This window comes from Pantherophis guttatus, chromosome 4 (assembly GCF_059756535.1).
Source record: "Pantherophis guttatus breed Tessera chromosome 4, ASM5975653v1, whole genome shotgun sequence".
NCBI lineage: Eukaryota > Metazoa > Chordata > Lepidosauria > Squamata > Colubridae > Pantherophis > Pantherophis guttatus.
In genome coordinates, this window is record NC_142066.1 from 153,284,610 (window position 1) to 153,302,276 (window position 17,667).

General features: G+C 43.8%; 1 protein-coding gene across 1 annotated transcript; it reads left to right on the top strand.

Annotated features, from left to right (window-relative positions):
* Positions 1-761: 761 nt before the first annotated feature.
* LOC148114389 (uncharacterized) lies at positions 762-15,300 on the top strand. Its single transcript, XM_087893113.1, has 2 exons — positions 762-2,915; positions 7,151-15,300. The coding sequence occupies exons 1-2, from the start codon at positions 2,824-2,826 to the stop codon at positions 10,149-10,151; spliced, it is 3,093 nt and encodes a 1,030-aa protein (XP_087749239.1). The 5' UTR covers positions 762-2,823; the 3' UTR covers positions 10,152-15,300.
* Positions 15,301-17,667: the final 2,367 nt, after the last annotated feature.

The window sequence follows — 17,667 nt, forward strand, 5'->3', positions numbered from 1 at the left end:
TTGTGCTGCACATAAAAAAAAAACAGCAGGAACTTCAATTGCACCGTTACAGCCATTATCCTCACTTTTATGTCCGTACCTGGGAACACCTCTTGATGTCAGCCCTACAAAGTGATGATGATGACAATTATCCATTCAAAGTTGTGCCCAGTTCTTTGGCGATTAGATGGGCCCAGTTTCTCCACAACTTCCAATCTTGCAATGCTTCTTTGAGTTATTCTATGACTGTGATGGCGAACCTATGGCACGCGTGCCGCAAGTGGCACACGTAGCCATATCGGAGAGCACGCGAGCTCAGCTCCGGCACACATGTGCGTGCCAGGCAGCTGATTTTTGGGCCTTCTAGGCCTACCAGAATTGGGGAAACAGGCTGTTTCCTGCCTCCAGAGGGTCTCGGGGGGTGGTGGCAAAGGCCCATTTTTCTCATTCCCCAGCCTCCAGAGCCTTTCTAGGAGTCTGGGGAGGGCGAAAACGGCTTTCCCCACCCCTCCAGAAGCCCTCCGGAGGCTGAACACGGCCCGTTTGCCAACTTCCACTGGAAGTTTGGCAAACCGGCTGTTTTCGGCCTCCGGAGGGCTTCCGGGGGTGGTGGTGGAAAAGGCCCATTTTTCACCCTCCCCAGACTCCTAGAAAGGCTCTGGAGGCTGGGGAGAGCAAAAAACAGGCCTACCATGCCATCGCATGCCAGGAGTGGGGGGTTGTACACGGGGGCAGGGCGCATAGAATTATGGGTGTGGGCACACGCGCAAGCAACGCCCCCCCCCCTTCCTGGCACGCGATGGCAAAAGGGTTAGCCATCACTGTTCTATGATCTGGCTGGTGTCAGCTTTGATAGTGTCCAGCCACCGTGTTCTTTGACAGCCTGTTTTCCTTTTACTAGGTAGACCTCGACATATGACCATAATTGAGCCCAAAATTTCTGTTGCTAAGTGAGACAGTTGTTAAGTGAATTTTGCCCCGTTTTACAACCTTTCTTTCCACAGTTTTTAAGTGTATCGCTGCAGTTAAATTAGTAACACGGTTGTTAAGTGAACCTGATTTCCCCATTGATTTTGCCTGTCGAAAGGCCGCAAAAGGAGATTACCTGACCCTGGGACCCAGCAACCATCATAAATATGAGCCAGCTGTCAATTTTGATCCTATGACTCTGGGGATGCTGCATGTGAGAAACGGGCATAAGTCATTTTTTTCAGTGCTGTTGCAACTTTGAAAGGTCACTAAAAAAAACCTGTTGTAAATCAAGGACTAACCGTACCGTTAATTCTTCTAAGCATAATTGCTTTCTCCAGTGGATTCCCCTGCATGACATGGTCAAAATAAGTGAATAAGTGTGATTTTCCCTGCATGGTAAACAAGACTAAATGTCACACAAGTAGCCCTTGACTTACAAACTGTTTCTTAGCTGTTTTTAGCCGCCCTGGGTCTTCGGAGAGGGGTGGCATATAAATTGAATTAATTAAATTAAATTAAATTAAATTTTGAAGTTACAGACCTTGGAATAGAGGGCTTACAATTTGGATTCAAAAGTCCAACATTCAGATCCCTCACCTCCTACCTGTAACCAGCCCCCATTTATACAGGAAGTTCTCGACTTACCGGTACTATCCCAACTGAACCCCAAATTTCTGTTTTTTAGTGAGATATTTGTTAAGTGAATTTTGCTCCCTTTCTTGCCAGAGTTGTTAAGTGAATCACTGCAGTTCTTAAGACAAAGAATAAGGATGTTAAGTGAATCTGGATTCCCCACTGACATTATATCACTAATTATTATTATTTTCTGGAAATCAAGCATTTACTTCCAGTTTCTGGGGGTGAGGGGGAAACACCCCATAGCCAATAATAATGGATTCACTTAACGACTGCCACGATCATTTTATGACTACTGCATTCACTTAACAACTGCTGCAAACAAATTATAAAATGGGGTGTGCTCATGTGATGGCTCATTATATGACGATCACAACATGGCCAAAACTGTGGTCTTAAATAAGATGAGTTGAGTTGAGGATTTCCTGTACAGGTCTCCTTTATTGTAACAGTTGAAAAAAACAGAATTTTGCAAATCTGAATGTGTTTTTTCCTCCCTCCCTTTATCTTTCGTGAACCAGGAGGGATCTGAGTTACTTTAGCGACCGGGGTTCAAGCTAGTGGTGAAATCCCAATTTTTTTTACTACCGGTTCTGTGGGCGTGGCTTGGTGGGCGTGGCTTGGTGGGTGTGGCATGGCTTGGTGGGTGTGGCGTGGCATGGCGTGGCTTGGTGGGCATGGCAGTAGAAGGATACTGCAAAATCCCCATTCCCTCCCCACTCCTGGGGGAAGGATATTGAAAAATCTCCATTCCCACCCCACTCTGGGGCCAGCCAGAGGTGGTATGTGCCAGTTCTCCAAACTACTCAAAATTTCTGCTACCGGTTCTCCAGAACCTGTCAGAACCTGCTGGATTTCACCCCTGGTTCAAGCCCCTCTTATCTGAACATTGCCTTGATAGCAGCTGTATTTCCTTTCCTTGTTCCCTTTGCATTGCATAAATCTACAGATTGAGTCACTACAACTGATGAATCAGTGATTCTGAGCTTGATTGTTCCTGAAGACATTTCATTACCCATCTAAGTAACATCACCAGTGCAAATAGGTGTGGAGTTTGCTCCCTGTTTATATACAGTAGTTTGCTCCGCCAATTTTGGTGGCGGTGCAGTTTATCAATTTCTGTCCTATTCTTAATGGATCAGCCCAATAAAAATTCCAATTGTTTATTGAACATCTGGATTTGCTACTGCCTTCTTGTTTCAGGTAGAACCACAGGAAATATGTGCATTATGTTGCATGCCGATCTATTCAACACAGCGCCTGGTTATCCAAAATATTCCTATGCACCAGACGTGTTTCTGCTGCCAGCATTGTAGAAGGAATCTAAGGTGAGTCATGAGATTTTAAAGTTGACATCATCATTAGTCTCATAGCCAACTTGTGGGGGAGGGGGAGAAGAAATGATATAAGTACAGTAGTCCTCAAGTTACAACGGCACTTGATGGGAAGAAATGGGACTGGAATTTCCACTCATAAGCGATGTAATTATAGAATTCAAGGTCATGTGACCACATCAGTTAGCAATAGCCATTCCAGCTGTCCTAGTTGTTGATATAACGCCAGGATTGTGCAAGTCATTAAATGAGGACCTCACATGATCGCAACATGGAAAGAGGCAGGAATCCCAGGCAAGCAACTGTGTGTGATTGAGAGCTGTGGGCAGGTGCCACTGAGTGCAGGCATTTGGGCAAAAAAAAAAAAAAAGTGGCATGAACTCAGACTTCCTGCTGGTTTCCCCATTGACTTTGCTTGCCAAAAGCCTGCATAGAACATCAGAAATTGTGATTATGTGACCAGGATTCACTGTGACATTATAATTGCAAGGCAGGCGCCAAACTCCTCGTTTGCAATCAATGCGAACATGGGGATGATGCGCCTGATGGGACCACTAGTAAGTTTCCTCATTCATCATCACTGTAATTTTACATAGCGGTGGAATGTACAGTCACAACATGAGGACTACTACCTAGACTACACCTCCCGCCTGGACTATTGCAACGCTCTCTACATGGGGCTCCCCTTGAGGAGCACCCGGAGGCTCCAACTGGCGCAGAGTGCGGCCGCGCGGGTGGTAATGGGAGCGACATGGCGTTCCCATGTAACACCTCTCCTGCGCGAGCTGCACTGGCTCCCGGTGGTCTTCCGGGTGCGCTTCAAGGTTTTGGTTACCACCTTTAAAGCGCTCCATGGCTTAGGACCCGGGTACTTGCGGGACCGCCTACTACCACCAATAGCCTCCCACCTACTCTATGGGTACGCTCCCATAGAGAGGGGCTCCTCCGGGTGCCGTCAGCCAAACAATGCCGACTGGCGGCCCCCAGGGGGAGAGCCTTCTCTGTGGGGGCACCTACTATCTGGAACGAGCTCCCCCCAGAGATACGGAGGATCCCGGATCTGCGCACCTTCCGCCGCGCCTTAAAGACCTTACTATTTCACCAGGCCGGCCTGGCCTAATTTTCCCCCTCTTTTATAAAAGATTTTTAAAATTTTAAATATTTTTTAGTATTTATATATTCAATTTTAAATTGGTTTTAAAAGTTTGGGGTTTTAAATTTGTCGGGGCCAAAATTATTTAATTTGATTTTATTCTATTTTTTAAATTTTGTATTGTATGTGTTTTTATTGTTTGGCTGTGCACCGCCCTGAGTCCTTCGGGAGTAGGGCGGTATAGAAATTTAATAAATAAAATAAAATAATAATAATAGAAGGTAGGAGACTGTGAGTTCTAGTCCTGCCTTAGCCATGTAAACTGACTGAGGGACTTCGGGCCAATCACCAGGAGGAGATCTGAATTCTAGCCCCACCTTAACCATGAAAACCAGCATGGTTGCCAGGTGTCCACAATTTATTTATTTATTTATTTATTATATTTCTATACCGCCTTTCTCCCGTAGGACTCAAGGCGGTGTACAGTCAAGAAAAATATAGACACACAAACATCATAAAATTGCTAATTAAAATTATTACTTAGTTTGGTCAATTAAATAAAACCCAGAATTAGATAACATTTAAAAAATCATTCACATGTTCGTATGTTTAGCCCCGCCTGTTGGAACATCAGGGTCTTGAGGGCACGGCGGAAAGCACGGAGATCAGGGATATTCCATATCTCCAGGGGCAGTTCATTCCAAAGGGTTGGAGCCCCCACAGAGAAGGCCCTCCCCCTGGGAGTCGCCAGTCGGCATAATTTGACTGACGGTACCCTGAGTAGTCCCTCCCTGTGAGAACGAACTGGTCGTTTGAGTGGAGAGTCCAATTTTTTCACATTATGTTCACTATTTTTTTTCACAAAATGGTGGACATTTTTTTTTATTCAAAAGCTTTATGATGAAATGGCACGTAATCTAAAGCTGTACAGTCTAAGAGAATAAGGATAGGAGAATCACGTTTTGTCTTTTTTTTTCATAAGTTAGAATGAGACAAAGATCGAACATCCATTGAACTCGATTCTCCGAAAAAATGAATGATGAGATTAAAATAAAAATATATTATAAAATTATGTACAGTTCACATTTTTAAAATGTATTGTAGCTTGTGTCGACTGACCTAAAATGGCGTGTTAAAATGTTTGTAAGAAAATATATAATTTAATTGTAATTTTTTTTTATTTTTTTACTACTTAACCCCCCCCCCTCCCCGCTTGTCCGCTATTTTTTGGAAGCAGACCTGGCAACCCTAATGGTGACTTTGACCCAATCACTAGCCGACTGTGAGTTCCAGTCCCGCCTTAGCCATGTAAACTGACTGGGGGTCTTTGGACCAATCACCAGCAGATTGCAAGTTCTAATCCCGCCTTAGCCATGAAAACCAGCTGGATGATGTTGGGCCAATTACCAGGAAACTCTGAGTTTTAATCCTACCTTAGATATGAAAGCCAGCTGGGTGACTTTGGGCCAGTCCCCCTCTCTCAGCCCAATTCACAAGGATAGAAAGGAACATGGGAAGAACGAGAGGAAAAGTATTAGATATGTTTACCACTTTGAATTATTTGCAAAAAATAATAATAATAAAGCTGGGGTATGAATAAATAAATAAATAAAATGATTGCTGACCTCACTGACATGATTGGAGGGGGAACTGACCATGATGTGGTTTGCCCATTTTTGGAAAATTTGGAAGAATTTCCTCAGCTTCCTTCAAAGAGTCAAGTTACGGTGTCAACTTTTTCAAATAAAAAAATCATAATCAGTGTCAATAGTAAAGTTGAATTTACAAAACCAACTATAGAATCAGGAGATGGCAACTGGTTAACATTCAAGGTTAGTAAATCCTTCAGGGAGGTTATGTTTTTTTTTTTCATCTGCAGGTGGTCCCAAAGGTGCCTTTTTAAGAGTCAGCTAGACTTTCTGGTTTTTCTTTGAAGACGTTTCACTTCTTCATCTAAGAAGCTTCTTCAGCTCTGACTGGATGGTGGGGCACGGAAGGATTTATATTCCTTGCAGACAGCTGGTCATTTGCATTCTTTTAGCGAGTCATTGAGGCTACCTGGAGCTTTACCTGTGTCCTCAGAGTCACCTGAGTAGTGCAAATGGGTGTGGAGCCTTCTTGGAAGTGCTGAAAGGACTGTGTTGTCGATTGGAGATAGATGGTGTCATATTCCTTCCCCTCTGTTGAGAGAGGGCTGTTAAATTTTGACATAGATGGCCTCTTTAACCCCTCTTTCAAATCATCGGTCCTCTCTGTCCATTCTCAGCGGTCCTCTCTGTCCATCCAGTCAGAGCTGAAGATGCTTCTTGGATAAGAAGCGAAACATCTTCAAATAAAAAACCAGAAAGTCCAGTTGCCTCTTGAAAAGGCACCTTTGGGTCAACCATAACCTGGATGACTGAGAAACTCCGTAGGCATTTATCTGCAAGTGTTTATTGTCTCCAAGAAACACAGGAGGTTATGGATAAAGTAAATGTCTATGAAAATTCGCAGTCATTCAGAACAGGACATAGTGATATCAAAAGTGGTTTTTATTTTTGAAAAGGCGACTGGATTGGGTTTTTTTTTTCTTCCTTAAAAAAAATCACATTTCCAAAAATAAAAGCAACCTTTGATATTGATAAAGTACTTAATCCTTGTCTGGTCATCCTTACCTAAAGGTAAAGGTAAAGGTTCCCCTCGCACATATGTGCTAGTCGTTTCTGACTCTAGGGGGCGGTGCTCATCTCCGTTTCAAAGCCGAAGAGTCAGCGCGGTCTGAAGATGTCTCTGTGGTCATGTGACCGGCATGACTAAGCACCAAAGGCGCACGGAACGCTGTTACCTTCCCACCAAAGGTGGTCCCTATTTTTCTACTTGCATTTTTTACGTGCTTTCGAACTGCTAGGTTGGCAGAAACTGGGACAAAGTAACGGGAGGTCACTCCATTACACGGCACTAGAGATTCGAACCGCTGAACTGCCGACCTTTAGATTGACAAACTCAGCGTCTTAGCCACTGAGTCATCGCGTCCCTTTCATCCTCACCTAGTGAACTGCATATTATTATTCTTGCTATGGTATTCTTGCTTCAAATGATGGTATTTAAGCTGTCAAAGTAATAGAAATAATCATGTATCTCCATGTGTGTTTTGCAGCTTGCTCAACTACGCAGTCTTCCAAGGAGCTTTCTTCTGCAAAGTTTGTTCCAAGCTGCTTGCTGAAGTTAAAGGAAAAAAACCCCTAAGCCCAAATCATCAGCAACTCCCACTGAAAGACACTCAGCCAAACCCAAGACAAGAATCTAAAACTAAGAGCGGACCCACTGGAAGGATTTTGGCCCGAGAGAAAATGCCACAGAGACCTTCCAATTTACACCTCCAGGGTAATCAGAGCGATGTGACCTCACAAGACAACTTAAAAACCATCTGCTCGCCTTTAAAGAAAGATGCTAAAAATTACATTCGCAGAAAACATGAGCGATATGGAATAAAGGAAGCACAGCCACAAGATTCTCCTATGGCTCTGCATGGTCCCCAAAGATCAGATAGGAGTTATGACAAGACCTGGGGGGATAATTCAATATCAGAAAGTTTTGGGGAACTGAAGAAGAGTCAACTTCCCAGAGTCATTGGCCCAAAATGTGGGGACCGACTTTTGCATTGGATTAAAAAAGTACATGGAAGTCAAGAACAGGGAACATTGGAGAACAGAAAATTGTTTGTGGATGAAGGAATTGTAGGCCTTCAAGTAGGAAAAAAAATAGGGCCCAGCGTATTAGAAAAAGCCAGGAGATTCCAATCGAACACATCTGAAGTTGAAAGAAGCATTTCCAAGGTCACGCCTTTATCGCTGAAACTTCCGAGGTCCTCACTCGGTGGTCCATTTCTATCTTCTGAAGGAGCACTTAGACATACCACAGTAACATCTGCAGCTGCAACACTGGGTGCTCCTCAACTTGTAAAAGATCATTGCCAGGGAAAGAAACCTGGTGGAGATTCCTCCTGGAAGATCACATCTGATGGAAAGAATCCAAGGCAGATAGCGGAACCTTTTCCCAAAGTCAGGACAACGTTACCAGCTTTGATGCCACCACTGGAGCAGAGATCAAAGAAGAAACTCCAAAAAGCCAGCCAGAAAAATACACTGGACATGCTAGAAACTAAAGATGTAGAAGAACCAAATTATAACACCATGATGGCACCAATGAAAAATGCAAAAACCTCCCAATCTAAGCCTGAAGGTTTGGTATCTTCTCCTGGGCACGAAGAAAAGAAAAACGATCAAACAGAACATCGCGAGAAGACATTGGTTTTCAAGGTGGATCCAGTGAAGTCCTGCCTGAAAACTGATCAGAAACCAAAGCCATCTTGGATGAGTAGGAATGAGTTCCTTGGAGAAGTGACTGAAATATTGCAACTTGAGAAGCGACCAAATATGGACAATCAACCCTCTCCTAAAACCCTCCCTTTAAATGAAGAAGATAAAAAGAATGAGATGAGCCCAAGAGGAATTTCAGACAAATTTCAGACTCTAACATGCTTTTCAGTGGATACTGAAGCTAAAGATAGAACCAGTTCTTCAGCCACGGATGGGAACATAGAAGATGGCAGCTCATTATCCAGCTCACAAGCAGAAGATGTTGAACACGGGGAAGTTCTACCAAGAAATAGCCTACAAGAACATGCCACTTTGATCTGCAACCCAGAATCTACTCCTGAATTAATAAAAAACACAAATGAACAGCTACGAGCAAAAGGACCTAACCTACAACTTGCATTCCAAGAAGATACCTCTAGAGATATCAGTCTTCTGTCTTCTGGCAAAGATCCAGAAATACTTCCCTCCTGTGAAGTCCCACATTTGATAGAGAAACAGGAGACAGGAAACGTAACTATGGAAATCAAAGCTGAACATGAAAGTGCCCCAGTTACAAAGACACGTCGAGATATTATAACGAAGTCTTCCAGAAAACAACCATTAAAAAAACAAAACAACCCTTTTGCTCAGTTTTTTGCATCCAAAACACAAAGAAGTATTCCCAGCCAAAAGCCAATTTCAGGAACCAAGAAAACACCTAAGACTCAGTCCGCTTTGCTCACACTCTTTGGACAGTCAGTGAATAAAGACAAGAGTCAAAAGGAATGGCCAAGAAAAGATTTAGAACTTTCAGGAAAAGTAAATTTACAATCGACACATTTCTCAAGTCTACCAAAACCTGATTTTTCCAAGAAAGATGAGAACTCCGGAATGGTTCTTCAGACAAGGAATTCACAGGCAGGCCCACAAGTTTTGGAGGAGACCCATGGAATTGGCTCAAAAGGAAATCAAAGCAGGAATTCTCCACCCTTGGACAGTGTAACAGTTTCTTCAGAGCTTGGAAGAGAGATTTCAAGTCCCACAAGAATGCAGTCTAGATCAAAGTCCCTTGACGTTCCCAGGGAATCAAATATAAATGTAGAACATACAGCCGAGAAACCTGAAAAATCATTGCTACTAACTAGTTTTCAGAGTTGTGAGATGTCTACAGAGAACATGTCACAATATTCTGCAAATACTTTGGTGGAGACAAGTGTTTCTTGCAGAAATACCCTTTCTGAGCAGGAATTGGACAAGGTGGACAGTCAAGATTTAGAGCTAAAGGCAAGAAATGTTTCATTATTAGACCCTTTGGCAAAAGGTGGAACCCAGACATTAGATGAGGAGAACTGGGTCCCTGATATGCTTTCATCTTTTAAGGGGATGGAAGAATCACCGACAACGGAAGAAGAGGATGTAGAATCCTCATCTGAATCAGATACAGAATTTGTACACATGATAGATCATTTTAGCTCAGGGTCTTCAGGAAACTTTCTGGGACTCAGCTGCCCACAATTTGCAGAGTTGGAGCCAAACATGACGATCAAAGAAAACAGTCAGCTTCCAGAAAGTGGAAATTTCCAGGCACTGGAGTCTAATTCAGAACTAACTCTGCATGTTGGACAAGCCACTAATGAGAATTCCTCCATCAACTTCCACCCAGTGCTTATTCCATCTCAATCCATGCCCGAGCTCCTTCGAGACACCCTTCAGAGCAAGGCTACAGGAAGATCAGATGAAGTTCCAGAGGACCAAATACAAGTGTCGGAGAGTAGATATCCAGAAGAACAATTGCTATAACCTTTGAAACCCGGTGCCTATAGAGTTCCAACTGAGGCTTACTGGGTTTAAAAACAGCTGCCATTAAATCTAAACCAAATTGATGGAGCACCACCCTTGTTAATGCTCCTGTAGACACCCAAACACAGGGAGATAGCTTACTACTATTTGATTAGTGCCATTCGAAGTTACAAGAGCACTAAAAAAGGTGACTGGTCCTCACATTTACGACACCATGGTCACATGATCAAAAGTTGGACACTGGACAACTGGCTTGTGTTTCTGATGATTGCAGTGTGCCAGAGTTATGTCATCCCCATTGGTGATCTTCTGATCCAACAAGCAAAGTCAATGGACCAGGCAAGATTTGTTTAATAATCACATGATTCACTTTTTTTAAAAAAAAATTGATTTATATGCCACCCTTCTCCGGAGACTCAGGGTGGCTTATAATGCACTAAGCAATAGCCTTCATCCTTTTGAAAATTTATACATAGTCAGCTTATTGCCCCCACAACTGGGTCCTCAATTTACCTACCTTAGAAAGGATGGAAGGCTGAGTCAACCTTGAGCCTTGGCGAGATTCGAACCTGCAGTAATTGCAGGCAGCTGGTCTTAATAACCAGCTTAATAACAGGGTGCCTTAGACCACTGTACTACCAAGGCTCTTCTACTTACAGTGATTTGCTTAACAACCATGGTAAAAAAAAAATTGAAAAATCGAACACAATTAACTTAATAAACCCTTCTTTGTGGAGGGGGGGGAAACTTGGTCAACATTGTAGGTGCAAATAAGGTAAAGGTAAAGGTTCCCCTCGCACATACATGCTAGTCGTTCCTGACTCTAGGGGGCAGTGGAGTAGTAGGTTGCTCCCAGTTCGCACCGGTTCGCAAAAACTGGTAGTAAAAATTTGTAGTAGTCTGGAGAACCGGTAAATTGGCTGGCCATGCCCCCAAACTGGTCCCCAGCCCGGTCGCTGCTCGCTTACCACATCTCATCAGAGGCTTTTTTTTTTTTTTTTACTTTTAAAAGCATTTTTTCTACAATCTCTTCGGCCGAAAAATGCTTTTAAAAGTTAAAAAAAAAAGCCTCTGATAATCCCGTGGTTTAGCTAGGATCGTCAGAGGCTTTTAAAAGCATTTTTTTCTGCAACCTCTTAAGGTTGTAGAAAAAATGCTTTTAAAAGAAAAAGAAAAAAGAAGTTGGCCACGCCCACCCAGTCACATAACCTCCCCACCGAGCCACGCCCACATAATAAGCCACGCCCACAGAACCAGTAGTAAAAAAAATTAGAACCCATCCCTGGGGCGGTGCTCATCTCCGTTTCTAAGCCGAAGAGCCGAAGCGTTGTCCGAAGATGTCTCCGTGGTCATGTGGCCAGCGTGATTAAATGCCAAAGGCGCACAGAACCATAAATTTTTATCAGAACTTCCTTCCTGCAATCGCAGGAGAGCTTAGATTTGGTGCATTTATTTCTATTGCAGTTGTCTCTCTTGGTGGCTTATGGCTCCATGCTGAACACAACAGAAATCAAACCAAGGTAACTGAAGAAATATAGGTAGCCCTTGATGTAGGCCCACAATTGAGTCTGTTGCTAAGCAAGGTCGCCACGATGTAAAAAAGATGTGGAGACTCTAGAAAGAGTGCAGAGAAGATGATTAGGGGACTGGAGGATAAAACATATGAAGAATGGTTGCTGGAATTGGATATGTCTAATTTAATGAAAAGAAGGACCAGGGGAGACATGATAGCAGTCTTCCAATATCTCAGAGGTTGCCACAAAGAAGAGGGAGTCAAGCTATTCTCCAAATCACCTGAAGGCAGGACAAGACGCAATGGGTGGAAACTAATTAAAGGAAGAAGCAACCTAGAACTAAGGAGAAATTTCCTGACAGTTAGAACAATTAATCAGTGGAATGACTTGCCTGCAGAAGTTGCAAATGCTCCAACACTGGAAGTTTTTAAGAAGAGGTTGGATAACCATTTGTCTGAAGGCACTAAGCAGGGGGTTAGACTAGAAGACCTCCAAGGCCCCTTCCAACTCTGTTATTCTAAAAATAAAAAAAAGATAGTTAATGAGTTTTGCCACATGTTACGACCTTTCTTGTCACAGTTGCTAAGTGAATCACTGCAGTTGTAGAGTTAGTAACTCGGTTGTTAAGCGAATCTGGCTTCCCTATTAACTTTGCTTGCCAGAAGGTCACAAAAGGGGGAACACATGACCCTGAGACACTGCAACCGTCACAAATATGAGTCTGTGGCCAAACATCTGAATTTTGACCATGTGACCATGGGGATGTTGCAGTGGTCGTAAGTGGGGGAAACGGCCATTCAGTGCTATTGTAACTTCGAATAGTCATTAAACGAACTGTTGTAAGTCAAGGACTACCTGTACTGACATAACTTTGAACCGTCATTAAACAAGTGGCCATATATCCAGGAATACCTATATATTTTAATCCTCCAGTCCTCACTTGGGCCCAGTGGCATGATAGGCGGTGACATTAAACAAGAACTTATCTTAACGACCTGTCTCTTAAAACCTCACTTGTGTTATCCTCGTTCCTTCTTAGCCCGTAAAAAACCTGAAAAAGATTGAAAATAGCATCCACTTTTATTTAGACTTCTGAGTAGGAAAAAAAAACCCTGAACTGTCATTATTCTGCAGAAAGGAAATTGTTTTTACTAACCCCAGGAAATCACACCACCATTCAATTTCCTCCTTTTTCCCTGGGCATAAAATAAAAATGAAAAGGGGGGTCAATTAAAACGAAGACATGATTGTATGCTGAGAAACTTAGGAACAACATGTTCTCCCATCCTGCCTTAATAGACACAGGAAAAAAAGAGAGTATGTGGGACATAATTCCATATACATGAAGGATGCAGAGATAATATTTTCCATCCCTCCAGTGTCCTTTGGGGAGATGCTGTTGGGGATGTATACAGTTATTTTTCCTTTACAGCTAGTCCTCCACTTACAACAGTTCATTTAGTGACTGTTCAAAGTTATAACCGCACTGAAAAAAAGTGACTTATGACTCCTTTTCACCCTCATGACAGTTGCAGCATCCTCAGGATCAAAATTCAGTCGCTTGGCAACCGACTCATATTTATGACGGTTGCAGTGTCCCCGGGATCATTTGCGACTTTCTGACAAGCGAAGTCAGAATGGTGGAAGCCTGATTCACTTCACAACCTTGTTACTAACTGAACAACCGCAGGGATTCACTCAGGGGTGGGCTTCAAAAATTTCAGCAAGGGGTTCTCTGTCCGGTTGCTGGGTGGGCGTGGCCATGGTGGGCGTGGCCTAGTCCAGCGGTCACCAACGGGTGGTCCGTGAGAAAATTTTGGTGGTCCACAGAAAAATTATTTGCATTTTTTATATTGCACTAAATCAGGGGTCCTCAAACTACGGCCCCTGGGCTGGATACGTGCAATGAACTTTTGTGTTGCTGCAGAGAGTCTCCCGCTTTGGGAACTTTTGTGTGGGTTGGAGGGGGGCAGAAATTCCGACTTGGGGTCTGCTTCGGCCTCCTGGTGTGGGGCTTTGGGCAAAGGCTGGAGTGAAGTACTGCTGGTGGTGAAGAGCTGGAGAGCCTTGTTCCAATGGGACTGCATCATGGCCTGGAACTGACTGACCATCTCAGCCCGCTGAGCCTCCAGGTGCCAGTACCTGGCCTTGCACTCCTGCAGGTCTTCCTCTGCTTGGAAAGCCGATGCTCCTAGTCCTCAGTGAGGTGCTTCTGCGGAGCCTCCTTCTTGGTCAGATCCAATTTGAGCTGAGCCAGCTGTTTTGCCAACTCTTTCTCGTGGTGGCTGCTTAGTTCCAACAACTGCTTCCTGTTGGGGCCCTAAGGAGCTTGGGTGGGCAGGCAAGGAGTGGCTGGGAGGGGAGGGGCGAGTAGAGGCCGGCGAGGCACCCCTCAACATGAGTGATATTGAATTGGCCATGCCCACCCAGTCACGTGACCATCTAACCACGCCCACCCAGGTAGTCATTAGGCAGATCATATTAGTGGTCCGCGGGATTTAAAATTATGAATTTAGTGGTCCCTGAGGTCTGAAAGGTTGGTGACCCCTGACTAGTTGGCCTCCTGCGCCAAGGGAGAGGGGGTGGTTTTTTGTTTGTTTGTTTGTTTTAATTTGATTTATATGCCGCCCTTCTCCGGAGACTCAGGGCGGCTTACAGTGCGTTAAGCAATAGCCTTTTTGCTTTCCCCAAGCTCCAGAGGGTTTCCTTGAGCCTCCGGGAGGGTGAAAACGACCTCCCCAGGCTCCAGAGGCCCTTTGGAGGCTGGAAATGGCCCCGTTTCCAACCTTCCCGAACTTCCGGTAGGCCTCTTTTTCGCACTCCCTGAGCCTCCCCGGCCTCCACAAGCCGCAAGTGCCCTGCGCTTACCTGCATCCAAAACGGGCCGCGTGGGAACTCCTGGGAGGGGAGGGATGAGCGGGGCCAGCCAAGAGTGGGATTTGAGGGTTCTCCGAACTGCACAGAATCTTAGCTAGAGATTCTCCCGAACCCCTGCGAACCCCCAGCAGCCCACCCCTGGATTCACTTAACAACTGTGGCGAGAAATGGGTCAAAATTCATTTAATAGCTGTCTCAGTTAGCAACAGAAATGTTGGGCTCAATTGCAGTTGTAAGTTGAATTTGAATCCTGGAAGACAGTCAAGATTGTCCATCAATGAGCCAATCAGTTAAAAAGTGCTGGCATATGTCGCACCTGTACTATTTCTCTCCTGGAAACAATGCATAGCTAGATGGAAGAAGTTCCCACTAAGGAATTTTAATATTGATTTTATTGCTTTTTTAATTGATCCTTTTCTTTTTCCCTCTTTCTCTGAATTTTTCCCCTTCCTCCCCTTTTCTTCCTTTTCCACCGCTTTTGCTTTTTAGCAATCACAAAATAACCATATATCAAAATATTATAGTTAGTGTTTTATAGAGATTGCTGGTGATTTCTTATGACGAATGGATAAACAGAGTTTGTAAATTGATCAAATACAAATCAGGAAAGGGTAAAACTTCAAATGTTATCATACTTGCAAAGTCTTTGGTCATTTAGTGATGTGTAATCTTTTATCCACAGTGTTCCTTTCATCTTCTTCATTTATATGTGTTTATTCTCTTTATTTCAATGCTTTAATAAAGGATAAATAAAAATTTTTGAAAAAAACCTCTCCCCTTGGTATTGATTTTAAAGAAGAATCGATGTCTCTTATATTATTCATTACCTCCCTTTGCTTCATCTGTAGCTTCTTCCTGTGTCTTCACTTCTGTGCTTTTTTTCATCCTACTAGAGGTGTCTGCAAGGATAGAATCAAAAAAGTCAAAATGGAAGCCACAAGCATGAATTCAAATCCTGCCTTTGGGATGGGAGGGAGAAAAATATCATAATTTGATGGTGACCATCTTGATTTTTTTGACCCTATCCTTGTAAAACCCTAGAAAGAAAAATAGAAAGAGAGAAAAATAACTCTTTTAGGAATTCCAGCATTATTCTATTACTAAATGAATGAGTTCACTTAGTGACCACTCAAAGTTACAATGGCACTGAGAAAAGTGACTGACATTTTTCACACTTAATGACCGTTGTGGCTTCCTCGTGGTCATGGGATCAAAATTCAGATGCTTGGCGACTGACTCATATTTATGACTGTTGCATATCCCGGAGGTCACGTGATTCCATTTTGTGACCTTCTGACAAGCAAAGTCAATGGGGGAAGCCAGATTCACTTAACAACTTAACAGCTGCAGTGATTCACTTAACAACTGTTGCAGGAAAGGTTGTAAAGTGAAGCAAAACTCACTTAACAAATGTTTCACTTAGCAACATAAATGTTGGGCTCAATTGTGGTCATAATTCGAGGACTACCTATATTCTCTTACTCAGCATCCTCCTCCAACTGCCATGTCTGATCTCTGATTGAATTTCCCCAAACGTCCATCTTTTGCACCAGCCCGTTTGCTGCAAATTGCAAGATTCCTCCTCCGGCTTCACACATATTGTGTTGCCATCTACACTGTGCAAAATTAACTCCAGAAATGCCCAACCAGCTCCTCCTTCTCTCCACTATTTCCAAAAGCTTACTCCGTTTTGTAGGGAATTTTTTTATTATTATTATTTTGCAGCTGGAATGCTGCTCTTTTAATTTGGCAGCCATTTTCAAGGTCTCTGTGGGACTCTCTTACCAGGCCACATTCTCCCTAGAGCAGGGGTGAGCTGCTGGGGGTTCACAGGTGTTCAGGAGACCCTCTGGCTAAGATTCTGTGCAGTTTGGAGAACCCCCCAAATCCCACTCCTGGCAGGCCCTACCCACACCACCCCTCTCCTCCCAGGAGTCCCCACAATGCAGGTAAGTGTAGAGCACGTATGGTGGCTCATGGAGGGTGAAAAACGGGCCTGCTGGAAGTTTGGGCCTGTTTCCGGCCTCCAGAGGGCCTCCAAAGCCTGGGGAGGCCGTTTTCGCCCTCCCGGAGGCTCAAGAACAGCCTCCAGAGCCTGGGGAGGGCAAAAACGCCCCCTCTGCCATGGTGCAGGAGGCCGACTAGGCCACACCCATCATGGCCACGCCCATCCAGGAACCAGGCAGAGAACCCCTTGCTAAAATTTTTGAAGCCCATCCCTTCCCTAGATAAAGTGTATCACTCACCTTCTGTTGACTCTCCAAAACGAATCATTTGCTTTCCCTTCCTCTTTTTAAGCTTTAAATTTTTTTAAAGCTTTCCCATGGAGAACTATTCTGCAACAATCCCAGAGGCAAAGACCAAGGATGTGCAGCCATTTTTAAGTTACATGGTGGTTCTTTTTCCCTCTTCCCCCAAATCAGGAGTGGGTCTCTGTGTCACCCTGAAAAATGTAGCCGCAATCTTTGAAAACGGCTGAATGACCCACCTAAAAATGTGAGGGAGATACAGGTAATCCTCGATTTACAACAATTCATTTAAGGACCATTCGAGGTTACAGCAGCACTGGGGGAAAAAAGACTTATGACCATTTTTCACACTTACGACCACTGTCACATCCCCATGGCCATGTGATCAAAAATCAAGTGTTTGGCAATTGTTTCATATTTACGACGGTCGTAGTGTCCTGGGGGGGGTCACGTGATCCCCTTTTGCAACCTTCTCACAAGCAAAGTCAATGGGGAAACCGCATTACTAAATTAACGACTGTAGTGATTCACTTATCAAATGTGTCAAGAAAGGTCGTAAAATGGGGGCAAAACGAATGTCTCACTTAGCATTAGAAATGTTGGGCTCAATTGTGGTCATAAGTCGAGGACTACCTGCGCAAGACTGTCTAGTTCACTGAGAACATTGCATCCATGTCTTCCCCTCACCTAAAAGTTGTCAGAAGGTCGGCTTAAAGTTCTCTTCCTCCAATCATAATCATAATCATAAGTTTATTTGTCAAGCATATATAAGATAGCAGGTAAAAGTATAAACATAATTTGAATACATGAAAAGAGTAAGTAAAAAGGAACATTAGGACAGGGATGGTAGGCACGCTGGTGCACTTATGCACGCCC